Source organism: Phyllobates terribilis, unplaced genomic scaffold, assembly GCF_046119375.1.
Source record: "Phyllobates terribilis strain yellow unplaced genomic scaffold, ASM4611937v1 Scaffold_3__8_contigs__length_932513732, whole genome shotgun sequence".
NCBI classification, from domain to species: Eukaryota; Metazoa; Chordata; class Amphibia; order Anura; family Dendrobatidae; genus Phyllobates; species Phyllobates terribilis.
This window is the reverse complement of record NW_027362763.1, coordinates 657,592,074-657,605,248: the sequence shown is the minus strand read 5'-3', so window position 1 is coordinate 657,605,248 and position 13,175 is coordinate 657,592,074. Positions and strand designations below refer to the sequence as shown.

At 49.4% G+C, this 13,175-nt stretch overlaps 1 protein-coding gene across 2 annotated transcripts in view; it reads right to left on the bottom strand.

Moving 5' to 3' along the window:
* The window catches only part of ZFAND3 (zinc finger AN1-type containing 3), a 189,531-nt gene that overhangs the window by 28,866 nt on the left and 147,490 nt on the right, over positions 1 to 13,175 (bottom strand). For both annotated transcript variants that reach the window (XM_073671696.1, XM_073671697.1), the window contains exon 4: positions 6,363 to 6,428. In XM_073671696.1, coding sequence (XP_073527797.1) covers positions 6,363 to 6,428 — 66 coding nt within the window. The remainder of the gene's footprint in view (positions 1 to 6,362; positions 6,429 to 13,175) is intronic.

Genomic DNA, 13,175 nt, shown 5'->3' with positions numbered 1-13,175 from the left:
TTCTCCTCCACAATTACGCCTCCGCGCCGGCTCCATTTATTGGGAACTTTAATGCTCACAAGTTTGAGATTCATTAAACACCTCTGACGGGCGATCAATGGCGACTTTTTACATCAGCGCCGCGTTTGAGGGCGGATTATTTATGTGCTAATAACTGGCTGAAGTGATTGAAGTGACAATCAACTGAGCTGAAGAAAGTATCATGGGCCGAAGAGATGCAGGATGGGTATACGCTGTATACTGTGTGCCGTATTGCTATGTGCCAATGATGGCTGTGCTCCATAAAGGGGAAGAGACCAATGCAGAGCCCAACAAAAACAACTTAATTAAAATCATCTCGTCTGGTCGCAGTCACCGGCTGATTAAACAACGGCTTAGGGACACTTAAATAACAAGAGATCATGGATCTGCTCTCATCTCCACTAATTTATGTCATGGTGACCTTTCCATCAACAGCCGCATCTAATAAAGGGGAACTGTGCAGCGCCAAAGAGAAGCGACAGCACAGGTGCACCGAGGGGTGTCACTGCTGATCTCTGGTGATGGATAGGCGGCATTCTCAGTGATGTCACTGCTGATCTCTGGTGATGGATAGGCGGCATTCTCAGTGATGTCACCGCTCATCTCTAGTGATGGATAGGTGGCATTCTCAGTGATGTCACCGCTGATCTCTGGTGATGGATAGGCGGCATTCTCAGTGATGTCACCGCTGATCTCTAGTGATGGATAGGAGGCATTCTCAGTGATGTCACTGCTGATCTCTGGTGATGGATAGGCGGCATTCTCAGTGATGTCACCGCTGATCTCTGGTGATGGATAGGCGGCATTCTCAGTGATGTCACCTCTGATCTCTGGTGATGGATAGGCGGCATTCTCAGTGATGTCACCGCTGATCTCTGGTGATGGATAGGAGGCATTCTCAGTTATGTCACCGCTGATCTCTGGTGATGGATAGGAGGCATTCTCAGTGATGTCACCGCTGATCTCTAGTGATGGATAGGAGGCACTCTCAGTGATGTCACCGCTGATCTCTGGTGATGGATAGGAGGCATTCTCAGTGATGTCACCGCTGATCTCTAGTGATGGATAGGAGGCACTCTCAGTGATGTCACCGCTGATCTCTGGTGATGGATAGGAGGCATTCTCAGTGATGTCACCGCTGATCTCTAGTGATGGATAGGAGGCATTCTCAGTGATGTCACTGCTGATCTCTGGTGATGGATAGGAGGCACTCTCAGTGATGTCACCGCTGATCTCTGGTGATGGATAGGAGGCATTCTCAGTGATGTCACCGCTGATCTCTAGTGATGGATAGGAGGCACTCTCAGTGATGTCACCGCTGATCTCTGGTGATGGATAGGAGGCATTCTCAGTGATGTCACCGCTGATCTCTAGTGATGGATAGGCGGCATTCTCAGTGATGTCACCGCTGATCTCTGGTGATAGGCGGCATTCTCCGTGATGTCACCGCTGATCTCTGGTGATGGATAGGCGGCATTCTCAGTGATGTCACCGCTGATCTCTAGTGATGGATAGGCGGCATTCTCAGTGATGTCACCGCTGATGTCTGGTGATGGATAGGAGGCATTCTCAGTGATGTCACCTCTGATCTCTAGTGATAGGCGGCATTCTCAGTGATGTCACCGCTGATCTCTGGTGATAGGCGGCATTCTCAGTGATGTCACCGCTGATCTCTAGTGATAGGCGGCATTCTCAGTGATGTCACCACTGATCTCTGGTGATGGATAGGCGGCATTCTCAGTGATGTCACCACTGATCTCTGGTGATGGATAGGCGGCATTCTCAGTAATGTCACCGCTGATCTCTGGTGATGGATAGGCGGCATTCTCAGTGATGTCACCGCTGATCTCTGGTGATGGATAGGAGGCATTCTCAGTGATGTCACCACTGATCTCTGGTGATGGATAGGCGGCATTCTCAGTAATGTCACCGCTGATCTCTGGTGATGGATAGGCGGCATTCTCAGTGATGTCACCGCTGATCTCTAATGATGGATAGGCGGCATTCTCAGTGATGTCACCTCTGATCTCTAGTGATGGATAGGAGGCATTCTCAGTGATGTCACCGCTGATCTCTGGTGATGGATAGGCGGCATTCTCAGTGATGTCACCGCTGATCTCTGGTGATGGATAGGAGGCATTCTCAGTGATGTCACCGCTGATCTCTAGTGATGGATAGGCGGCATTCTCAGTGATGTCACCGCTGATCTCTGGTGATGGACAGGCGGCATTCTCAGTGATGTCACCGCTGATCTCTGGTGATGGATAGGAGGCATTCTCAATGATGTCACCTCTGATCTCTAGTGATGGATAGGCGGCATTCTCAGTGATGTCACCGCTGATCTCTGGTGATGGATAGGCGGCATTCTCAGTGATGTCACCGCTGATCTCTGGTGATGGATAGGCGGCATTCTCAGTGATGTCACTGCTGATCTCTAGTGATGGATAGGCGGCATTCTCAGTGATGTCACCGCTGATCTCTAGTGATGGATAGGAGGCATTCTCAGTGATGTCACCTCTGATCTCTAGTGATGGATAGGTGGCATTCTCAGTGATGTCACTGCTGATCTCTGGTGATGGATAGGAGGCATTCTCAGTGATGTCACCGCTGATCTCTAGTGATGGATAGGAGGCATTCTCAGTGATGTCACTGCTGATCTCTGGTGATGGATAGGTGGCATTCTCAGTGATGTCACTGCTGATCTCTGGTGATGGATAGGAGGCATTCTCAGTGATGTCACCGCTGATCTCTGGTGATGGATAGGAGGCATTCTCAGTGATGTCACCGCTGATCTCTGGTGATGGATAGGCGGCATTCTCAGTGATGTCACTGCTGATCTCTGGTGATGGATAGGAGGCATTCTCAGTGATGTCACCGCTGATCTCTGGTGATGGATAGGAGGCATTCTCAGTGATGTCACCGCTGATCTCTAGTGATGGATAGGCGGCATTCTCAGTGATGTCACCGCTGATCTCTGGTGATGGATAGGCGGCATTCTCAGTGATGTCACTGCTGATCTCTGGTGATGGATAGGTGGCATTCTCAGTGATGTCACCGCTGATCTCTGGTGATGGATAGGCGGCATTCTCAGTGATGTCACCGCTGATCTCTGGTGATGGATAGGCGGCATTCTCAGTGATGTCACCTCTGATCTCTAGTGATGGATAGACGGCATTCTCAGTGATGTCACCGCTGATCTCTAGCAATGGATAGGCGGCGTCCTCCGTGATGTCACCGCTGATCTCTACATTAGATACTTTGTATCATCACAACCACTCTGATGTAGTCACCCGGTGTCGGGGCTGTGGGTGGTTTATGCTCGGCGGCAGCATGTGCCGGGTTTTTTGTTCGCTCGTCTGTTTGATATTGTGGACGGGAAATGGATTTTGATGATGTTTTTATTTCCTAGACATTGTAGGATCAAAATCCAGCGTGTTACGAGATGAAGAGTAAAGATCTTACGGCAGAGGAGATACTGAGCAGCGGAATAGAGCCACCCTGATCCGGCCGATCCTCATGTATTATAGTTCAGGCCGGAGGAGAACAGCGCACGGCATCCTTACGTCATTACTGTTTCCAGGTCTTCGGTTTTCCATTTACTGCGAGAGTTCTTGCCCTTTAATTCTGCACAGTGTTGTCTGCTGTTCCTCGCTGGTAATCTCCGCTGTGTTACAGGTTAGTAATTACATGAATCCCTGTAATCCGCTGCCCCCTCGGCCGTTCCCTGCGGGGCATTAATCCTGGGTCTCGGGCCCCTCGGACGTGTTGCGGAGCCCTCCTGTGCTCCAGTGTTCAGACCTCGGATGTCTGAGTCTTGTAAGTCCCAGCTGGTTTCAGTACTTGTAGATTTGCGAATCTCACGAGTGGGAAGATGATTTGCAAGTAATTAGTAATTTTCTCCCAGGGGATTAAACGAGCTTCTCGGAGGTCAGACGGATGGGATTCCGGTGCAGCTCAGCGTGATGGGACGGATGTCGCTGCAGATCGCTTACTGCTAAGACTCCGAGTAGCAGCAGTTAATGAAAGTTCAGAGCGTCAGGGACCCTCAGCATAATCCAAGTATCAGGTGGGAGAGAGCGATAGCCAAGTCTATCTGGAGTTTATAAGGTTTTTACTCTTCTTCCATTGATTTTATCGGGACACGACGCGACAGGTCGCTCTGACACGAGGCATCACAGGAACATTCCCCGGAGCCGCAGACGATGGAATAACGCACGCACTTTGCTTTGTCTAATAGGCGGCATGGCGGAGACATAAAACAAGTCAGTCCACTGGTGAGAGCCGTGCCGAAAATCCATCACCGATTTATTCCATTGCCTCTCACTCACCGAGAAACCACCCCAAGAAACAACATGTAAGTGCCGAGCCCTGCACGCGTGTCCGACATCAGGATCCACTCCTCAACCACATTCATTCCAGATCTGCCCCACATCAGGATCTCCTCCTCAACCACATCCATTCCAGATCTGCCCCACATCAGGATCCACTCCTCAACCACATCCATTCCAGATCTGCCCCACATCAGGATCCACTCCTCAACCACATCCATTCCAGATCTGCCCCACATCAGTATCCACTCCTCAACCACATCCATTCCAGATCTGCCCCACATCAGGATCCCCTCCTCAACCACATCCATTCCAGATCTGCCCCACATCAGGATCCACTCCTCAACCACATCCATTCCAGATCTGCCCCACATCAGGATCCACTCCTCAACCACATCCATTCCAGATCTGCCCCACATCAGGATCCCCTCCTCAACCACATCCATTCCAGATCTGCCCCACATCAGGGTCCACTCCTCAACCACATCCATTCCAGATCTGCCCCACATCAGGATCCCCTCCTCAACCACATCCATTTCAGATCTGCCCCACATCAGGGTCCACACCTCAACCACATCCATTCCAGATCTGCCCCACATCAGGATCTACTCCTCAACCACATCCATTCCAGATCTGCCCCACATCAGGATCTACTCCTCAACCACATCCATTCCAGATCTGCCCCACATCAGGATCCACTCCTCAACCACATCCAGATGAGACCCCTTCACACGATCTGGTGCTCAGTATCTCCAGGCCTTGTGCCCACAGACCCCCCCGCTTCTCTCCAGACAGTGATGGGTCTTCTGTATACTCGGCCATTGGCATCCCATATGTATAGGTGCATTGCAGACGAGACAGATCTCCGTATCTGAGAGCGCTGTCATCTGTGCGGCCGGCAAAATCAGCAGCAGCCCCCCTCCCTCAGCTGTACCGCACTGATGAGCAGCATTAAGGCCTCCGTGCTTCAGAGCTGTTGCTCCGCTGGATGCCTGCGAGGTGAGAACTGATATCTACAGTCACATCAGCACCGCAGACAGGCGAGAAGGGTCTAACCATGAAGAAAGAACCAGCAGAGGTCACCGACACCGCGAGACCATCACAGTGCAGAACTGGTGACACACACATGTCCAACAGGGACTGGTATCTAACCTGACAGAAACATACAGGGCTTACATAGGACTGCAGGTGACTACATTATCTGTGTGTTACATAGGACTGCAGGTGACATGCACAGGGTATCACTGTATTATATGCTGTGTTACATAGGACTGCAGGTGACATTACTACATTATCTGTGTGTTACATAGGACTGCAGGTGACATGCACAGGTTATCACTATTATACTGTATGCTGTGTTACATAGGACTGCAGGTGACATGCACAGGTTATCACTGTATTATATGCGGTGTTACATAGGACTGCAGGCGACACTACCGCATTGTCTGTGTTACATAGGACTGCAGATTACATTACTATATTGTCTGTGTGTTACATAGGACTGCCGGTGACATGCACAGGTTATAGCAGTATTATATGAGGTGTTACATAGGACTGCAGATGACATGCACAGGTTATAGCTGTATTATATGCGGTGTTACATAGGACTGCCGGTGACATGCACAGGTTATAGCTGTATTATATGCGGTGTTACATAGGACTGCAGGTGAGTAGCTCTGCACTTCCTCGGCCTTTTTCCATTACACACAGCGGGGCGGTGAGGCGCGGAGGTTTCTCGGGGAGCTGTCACATTTTACGCCGCGCTTCTGTCTGTGCTTGCTCCAGCTCCCGCTCGGCCTCGGGGAGGCAGAATTCACTTTAGAAGCAGCACGGTGTTTGGGAAGAGGCCGGTGAACGTGACAGCACCAGTTATATTTAATGCAGGGGAAGCGGCGGTGCGCAGGATTCGGTCCCCGGTGACAATACTGAAGATTCTTGTAAACACAGCGTTCAATTCAGAGCCAAAGCCGGTGCACGCTGGAAACGCATTCACCCCCAGAGCAGCGCTCTTACCTGTGTCACAGGATCTTTTGGTTGGTGTGGTTAGAGAGACGTGAGCTGTATCTGTGCAGGGCCCACCTGGAAAACAGAACACCACAATCACAGGAGGAAAAGGCTTAAATAGCAACAGCCGAAAATACCCGTCCTCAGACATGAACCCTGCACCAGGGGGCACCGCTGTCAGGATTAGGGGGGCTCATCTCACTGGCTCCAGCTAAGCTGCATTTCCCATTGTTGTGTGCAGGTAGTCGGAAATCCACTCCTGTTTCAGACGTTCGCTACTCTGCCTCTCCTCCATGCTTTACACTGTAGCTTAGCTCCAGTATGCAGAGAATGATCAGTGACGTCAGCTAATAAATCTCAAAATCCATCCGCTGACGTCATTATAGACTCCAGATGCCTTTCTGTCCCTCCCTCATGCTTTACACTGCAACTCTGATCAAGCCTCTAAACACTTCTACTATAATAGGATAAGTAATAATATTTATGGGAAATAGCTGATGATTATCAATGCAGATCAGTCCTCCACCATACTTTACACTGCAGCTCTGATCATGCATTCACAGCCCTCCCCAGTACTTTACACTGCAGCTCTGATCATGCATCACAGTCCTCCCCAGTACTTTACACTGCAGCTCTGATCATGCATCACAACTCTCCCCTGTACTTTATACTGCCGCTCTGATCATGCATCAGTCCTCCCCTGTACTTTACACTGCAGCTCTGATCATGCATCACAGCCCTCCCCAGTACTTTACACTGCAGCTCTGATCATGCATCACAACTCTCCCCTGTACTTTATACTGCCGCTCTGATCATGCATCAGTCCTCCCCAGTACTTTATACTGCAGCTCTGATCATGCATCAGTCCTCCCCTGTACTTTACACTGCAGCTCTGATCATGCATCACAGCCCTCCCCAGTACTTTACACTGCAGCTCTGATCATGCATCACAACTCTCCCCTGTACTTTATACTGCCGCTCTGATCATGCATCAGTCCTCCCCTGTACTTTACACTGCAGCTCTGATCATGCATCACAGCCCTCCCCAGTACTTTACACTGCAGCTCTGATCATGCATCACAGCCCTCCCCAGTACTTTACACTGCAGCTCTGATCATGCATCACAACTCTCCCCTGTACTTTATACTGCCGCTCTGATCATGCATCAGTCCTCCCCAGTACTTTATACTGCAGCTCTGATCATGCATCAGTCCTCCCCTGTACTTTACACTGCATCTCTGATCATGCATCACAGTCCTCCCCAGTACTTTACACTGCAGCTCTGATCATGCATCACAACTCTCCCCTGTACTTTATACTGCAGCTCTGATCATGCATTAGGCTTCCCCTGTACTTTACACTGCAGCTCTGATCATGCATCAGTCCTCCCCAGTACTTTATACTGCAGCTCTGATCATGCATCAGTCCTCCCCTGTACTTTACACTGCAGCTCTGATCATGCATCACAGCCCTCCCCAGTACTTTACACTGCAGCTCTGATCATGCATCACAACTCTCCCCTGTACTTTATACTGACGCTCTGATCATGCATCAGTCCTCCCCAGTACTTTATACTGCAGTTCTGATCATGCATCAGTCCTCCCCAGTACTTTATACTGCAGCTCTGATCATGCATCACAGCCCTCCCCAGTACTTTACACTGCAGCTCTGATCATGCATTAGGCTTCCCCTGTACTTTACACTGCAGCTCTGATCATGCATCAGTCTTCCCCTGTACTTTATACTGACGCTCTGATCATGCATCACAACTCTCCCCTGTACTTTATACTGACGCTCTGATCATGCATCAGTCCTCCCCAGTACTTTATACTGCAGTTCTGATCATGCATCAGTCCTCCCCAGTACTTTATACTGCAGCTCTGATCATGCATCACAGCCCTCCCCAGTACTTTACACTGCAGCTCTGATCATGCATTAGGCTTCCCCTGTACTTTACACTGCAGCTCTGATCATGCATCAGTCTTCCCCTGTACTTTATACCGCAGCTCTGATCATGCATCACAGCCCTTCCCAGTACTTTACACTGCAGCTCTGATCATGCATCACAGCCCTCCCCAGTACTTTACACTGCAGCTCTGATCATGCCTTCACAGCCCTCCCCAGTACTTTATACTGCAGCTCTGATCATGCCTTCACAGCCCTCCCCAGTACTTTATACTGCAGCTCTGATCATGCATTCACAGCCCTCCCCAGTACTTTACACTGCAGCTCTGATCATGCATTCACAGCCCTTCCCAGTACTTTACACTGCAGCTCTGATCATGCATCACAGCCCTCCCCAGTACTTTACACTGCAGCTCTGATCATGCATCACAGCCCTCCCCAGTACTTTACACTGCAGCTCTGATCATGCATCACAGCCCTCCCCAGTACTTTATACCGCAGCTCTGATCATGCCTTCACAGCCCTTCCCAGTACTTTACACTGCAGCTCTGATCATGCATCACAGCCCTCCCCAGTACTTTACACTGCAGCTCTGATCATGCATCACAGCCCTCCCCAGTACTTTACACTGCAGCTCTGATCATGCATCACAACTCTCCCCTGTACTTTATACTGCCGCTCTGATCATGCATCAGTCCTCCCCAGTACTTTATACTGCAGCTCTGATCATGCATCAGTCCTCCCCTGTACTTTACACTGCATCTCTGATCATGCATCACAGTCCTCCCCAGTACTTTACACTGCAGCTCTGATCATGCATCACAACTCTCCCCTGTACTTTATACTGCAGCTCTGATCATGCATTAGGCTTCCCCTGTACTTTACACTGCAGCTCTGATCATGCATCAGTCCTCCCCAGTACTTTATACTGCAGCTCTGATCATGCATCAGTCCTCCCCTGTACTTTACACTGCAGCTCTGATCATGCATCACAGCCCTCCCCAGTACTTTACACTGCAGCTCTGATCATGCATCACAACTCTCCCCTGTACTTTATACTGACGCTCTGATCATGCATCAGTCCTCCCCAGTACTTTATACTGCAGCTCTGATCATGCATCACAGCCCTCCCCAGTACTTTACACTGCAGCTCTGATCATGCATTAGGCTTCCCCTGTACTTTACACTGCAGCTCTGATCATGCATCAGTCTTCCCCTGTACTTTATACTGACGCTCTGATCATGCATCACAACTCTCCCCTGTACTTTATACTGACGCTCTGATCATGCATCAGTCCTCCCCAGTACTTTATACTGCAGTTCTGATCATGCATCAGTCCTCCCCAGTACTTTATACTGCAGCTCTGATCATGCATCACAGCCCTCCCCAGTACTTTACACTGCAGCTCTGATCATGCATTAGGCTTCCCCTGTACTTTACACTGCAGCTCTGATCATGCATCAGTCTTCCCCTGTACTTTATACCGCAGCTCTGATCATGCATCACAGCCCTCCCCAGTACTTTACACTGCAGCTCTGATCATGCCTTCACAGCCCTCCCCAGTACTTTATACTGCAGCTCTGATCATGCCTTCACAGCCCTCCCCAGTACTTTATACTGCAGCTCTGATCATGCATTCACAGCCCTCCCCAGTACTTTACACTGCAGCTCTGATCATGCATCACAGCCCTCCCCAGTACTTTACACTGCAGCTCTGATCATGCATCACAGCCCTCCCCAGTACTTTACACTGCAGCTCTGATCATGCATCACAGCCCTCCCCAGTACTTTATACCGCAGCTCTGATCATGCCTTCACAGCCCTTCCCAGTACTTTACACTGCAGCTCTGATCATGCATCACAGCCCTCCCCAGTACTTTACACTGCAGCTCTGATCATGCATCACAGCCCTCCCCAGTACTTTACACTGCAGCTCTGATCATGCATCACAGCCCTCCCCAGTACTTTACACTGCAGCTCTGATCATGCATCACAGCCCTCCCCAGTACTTTATACCGCAGCTCTGATCATGCCTTCACAGCCATTCCCAGTACTTTACACTGCAGCTCTGATCATGCATCACAGCCCTCCCCAGTACTTTACACTGCAGCTCTGATCATGCATCACAACTCTCCCCTGTACTTTATACTGCCGCTCTGATCATGCATCAGTCCTCCCCAGTACTTTATACTGCAGCTCTGATCATGCATCAGTCCTCCCCTGTACTTTACACTGCAGCTCTGATTATGCATTAGGCTTCCTCAGTACTTTACACTGCAGCTCTGATCATGCATTAGGCTTCCCCTGTACTTTATACCGCAGCTCTGATCATGCATCACAGCCCTTCCCAGTACTTTACACTGCAGCTCTGATCATGCATCACAGCCCTCCCCAGTACTTTACACTGCAGCTCTGATCATGCATCACAGCCCTCCCCAGTACTTTACACTGCAGCTCTGATCATGCATCAGTATTCCCCTGTACTTTATACCGCAGCTCTGATCAAACATCAGTCTTCCCCTGTACTTTATACTGCCGCTCTGATCATGCATCAGTCTTCCCCTGTACTTTATACTGCAGCTCTGATCATGCCTTCACAGCCCTTCCCAGTACTTTACACTGCAGCTCTGATCATGCATTCACAGCCCTCCCCAGTACTTTACACTGCAGCTCTGATCATGCATCACAACTCTCCCCAGTAGTTTATACTGCCACTCTGATCATGCATCAGTCCTCCCCTGTACTTTATACTGCAGCTCTGATCATGCATCACAGCCCTTCCCAGTACTTTACACTGCAGCTCTGATCATGCATTCACAGCCCTTCCCAGTACTTTACACTGCAGCTCTGATCATGCATCAGTCTTCCCCTGTACTTTATACCGCAGCTCTGATCAAACATCAGTCTTCCCCTGTACTTTATACCGCAGCTCTGATCATGCATCAGTCTTCCCCTGTACTTTATACTGCACCTCTGATCATGCCTTCACAGCCATTCCCAGTACTTTACACTGCAGCTCTGATCATGCATCACAGCCCTCCTCAGTACTTTACACTGCAGCTCTGATCATGGATCACAACTCTCCCCAGTAGTTTATACTGCTGCTCTGATCATGCATCAGTCCTCCCCTGTACTTTATACCGCAGCTCTGATCATGCATCAGTCTTCCCCTGTACTTTATACTGCACCTCTGATCATGCCTTCACAGCCATTCCCAGTACTTTACACTGCAGCTCTGATCATGCATCACAGCCCTCCTCAGTACTTTACACTGCAGCTCTGATCATGGATCACAACTCTCCCCAGTAGTTTATACTGCCGCTCTGATCATGCATCAGTCCTCCCCTGTACTTTATACTACAGCTCTGATCATGCATCACCGTCCCCCTGTAAAAACGTTGCAGGGTTTGTGCCCATCAGAAGAGTAAATAAGCTGGTCAATGGACCGTCATACTTTATACTGCAGCTCTGAAAACACCGGCATGTACTCCTGCTAAGATATTAAGGAATTTTTGCTAGGAGCCATTTTTATATGAGGTCATTTGCACAGATCTGAAGATCAATGGACAATCATCCACCATACTTTACGCTGCAGCTTTGATCACGCCTGCACATACTTCTGCTAAGATATTAGGAACTTTTGGCATGAGCTACATTTCGGCTAGCATAAACTAGGCAATCGTTCACATGGCAATTCCCGAACTTTTCATTAACACAAATTTCAGAAGACGCGGGCGCGAGTCGCTTTACACGTAATAACCTTTCTATAACCGGAGATCTATAAAAAAAAGAAGGGAGAATCATCCGTGAAGTTCAGCGCTTCCCTCATTTCATGAGCAGTAAATGTATCTGAAAGCAGCCGAGAGATAAAAAAAAGTAGAAGAAAGTGAAGCCAGCGCCCGTGCGACTTGTCGGAGCGGAGACTGCCGTTAAATAATCTAGAGGATTATCAGGTCTCCGATGTTCCTGGAATGAGAGAAATGCCAGATTTGTAATGCAAATTGCCTAATGAAGCAGCGGGAGAGAGCGAGAGCGAGCGGGCTATTTCTGGTGGGAGGATTGACGCTCTTCATCATTAATGCTCACGCTTCCCTCAAGATGAACTTACCTGGATTCCTGCATCACTTCAGCCCGGCCTCTGGGACGCAGGCAATTTCTGTTCTAATTAATGGGGCCGCAATGGGCTTAGGGAGCCCAATTAATGGAGGCATTTGATGGCCCCTGTCTCCAGAGGACGTGGTTGAGTGCAGCAGCTAAGAGGAGTAGGAGTGCTGGGAATAGCAGAACCGAGCTGAAACTGTGCACTAAATGTTACATATAGCACAAGAAGAAAGTGTCAGGGTCCAAACTCTCTCTCTTGTCGTGGTCTCGCCATACAGTCCCTCATCGGTCTAAGGTTTCCGCTCAAACAAATCAATTTCTGGCTGATTAACATAATAGGAGTTGTAGTCCTAAAACTCCATTAGTAAATCGCTAATATGGTCTCTTGCTCAGGTTACAAGACAGAATAACTCTGATCAGAGTCTACTGATTCCGGCCCAGGATCGGGTACAGCTCCTGCTGTTTAATCAGTCACTGGAGCTTATTATGTTACAGGAACAAGGCCCCACTCATAACCATGCCCCACTTCTGTCCAAGGAAGGTCGGACGTACAGGGCACAAACACACTATATAGGAGCAGCGGTATGTGGTACGATGAACACGACACGTCGGAACCTCAAATGTGCCGAGGTCTTTCCAATAGTATTCTCAGGTCCATCAATGGTCAGACAGTAGATAGAGTACTATACACGTACGAGTACCATGGACAGCTCTACCACCTCAATCATCCAGTGTAGAGTACTATACATGTATGAGAACCATGGACAGCTCCACCACCTCAAACATCCAGTGTAGGGTACTATACATGTATGAGG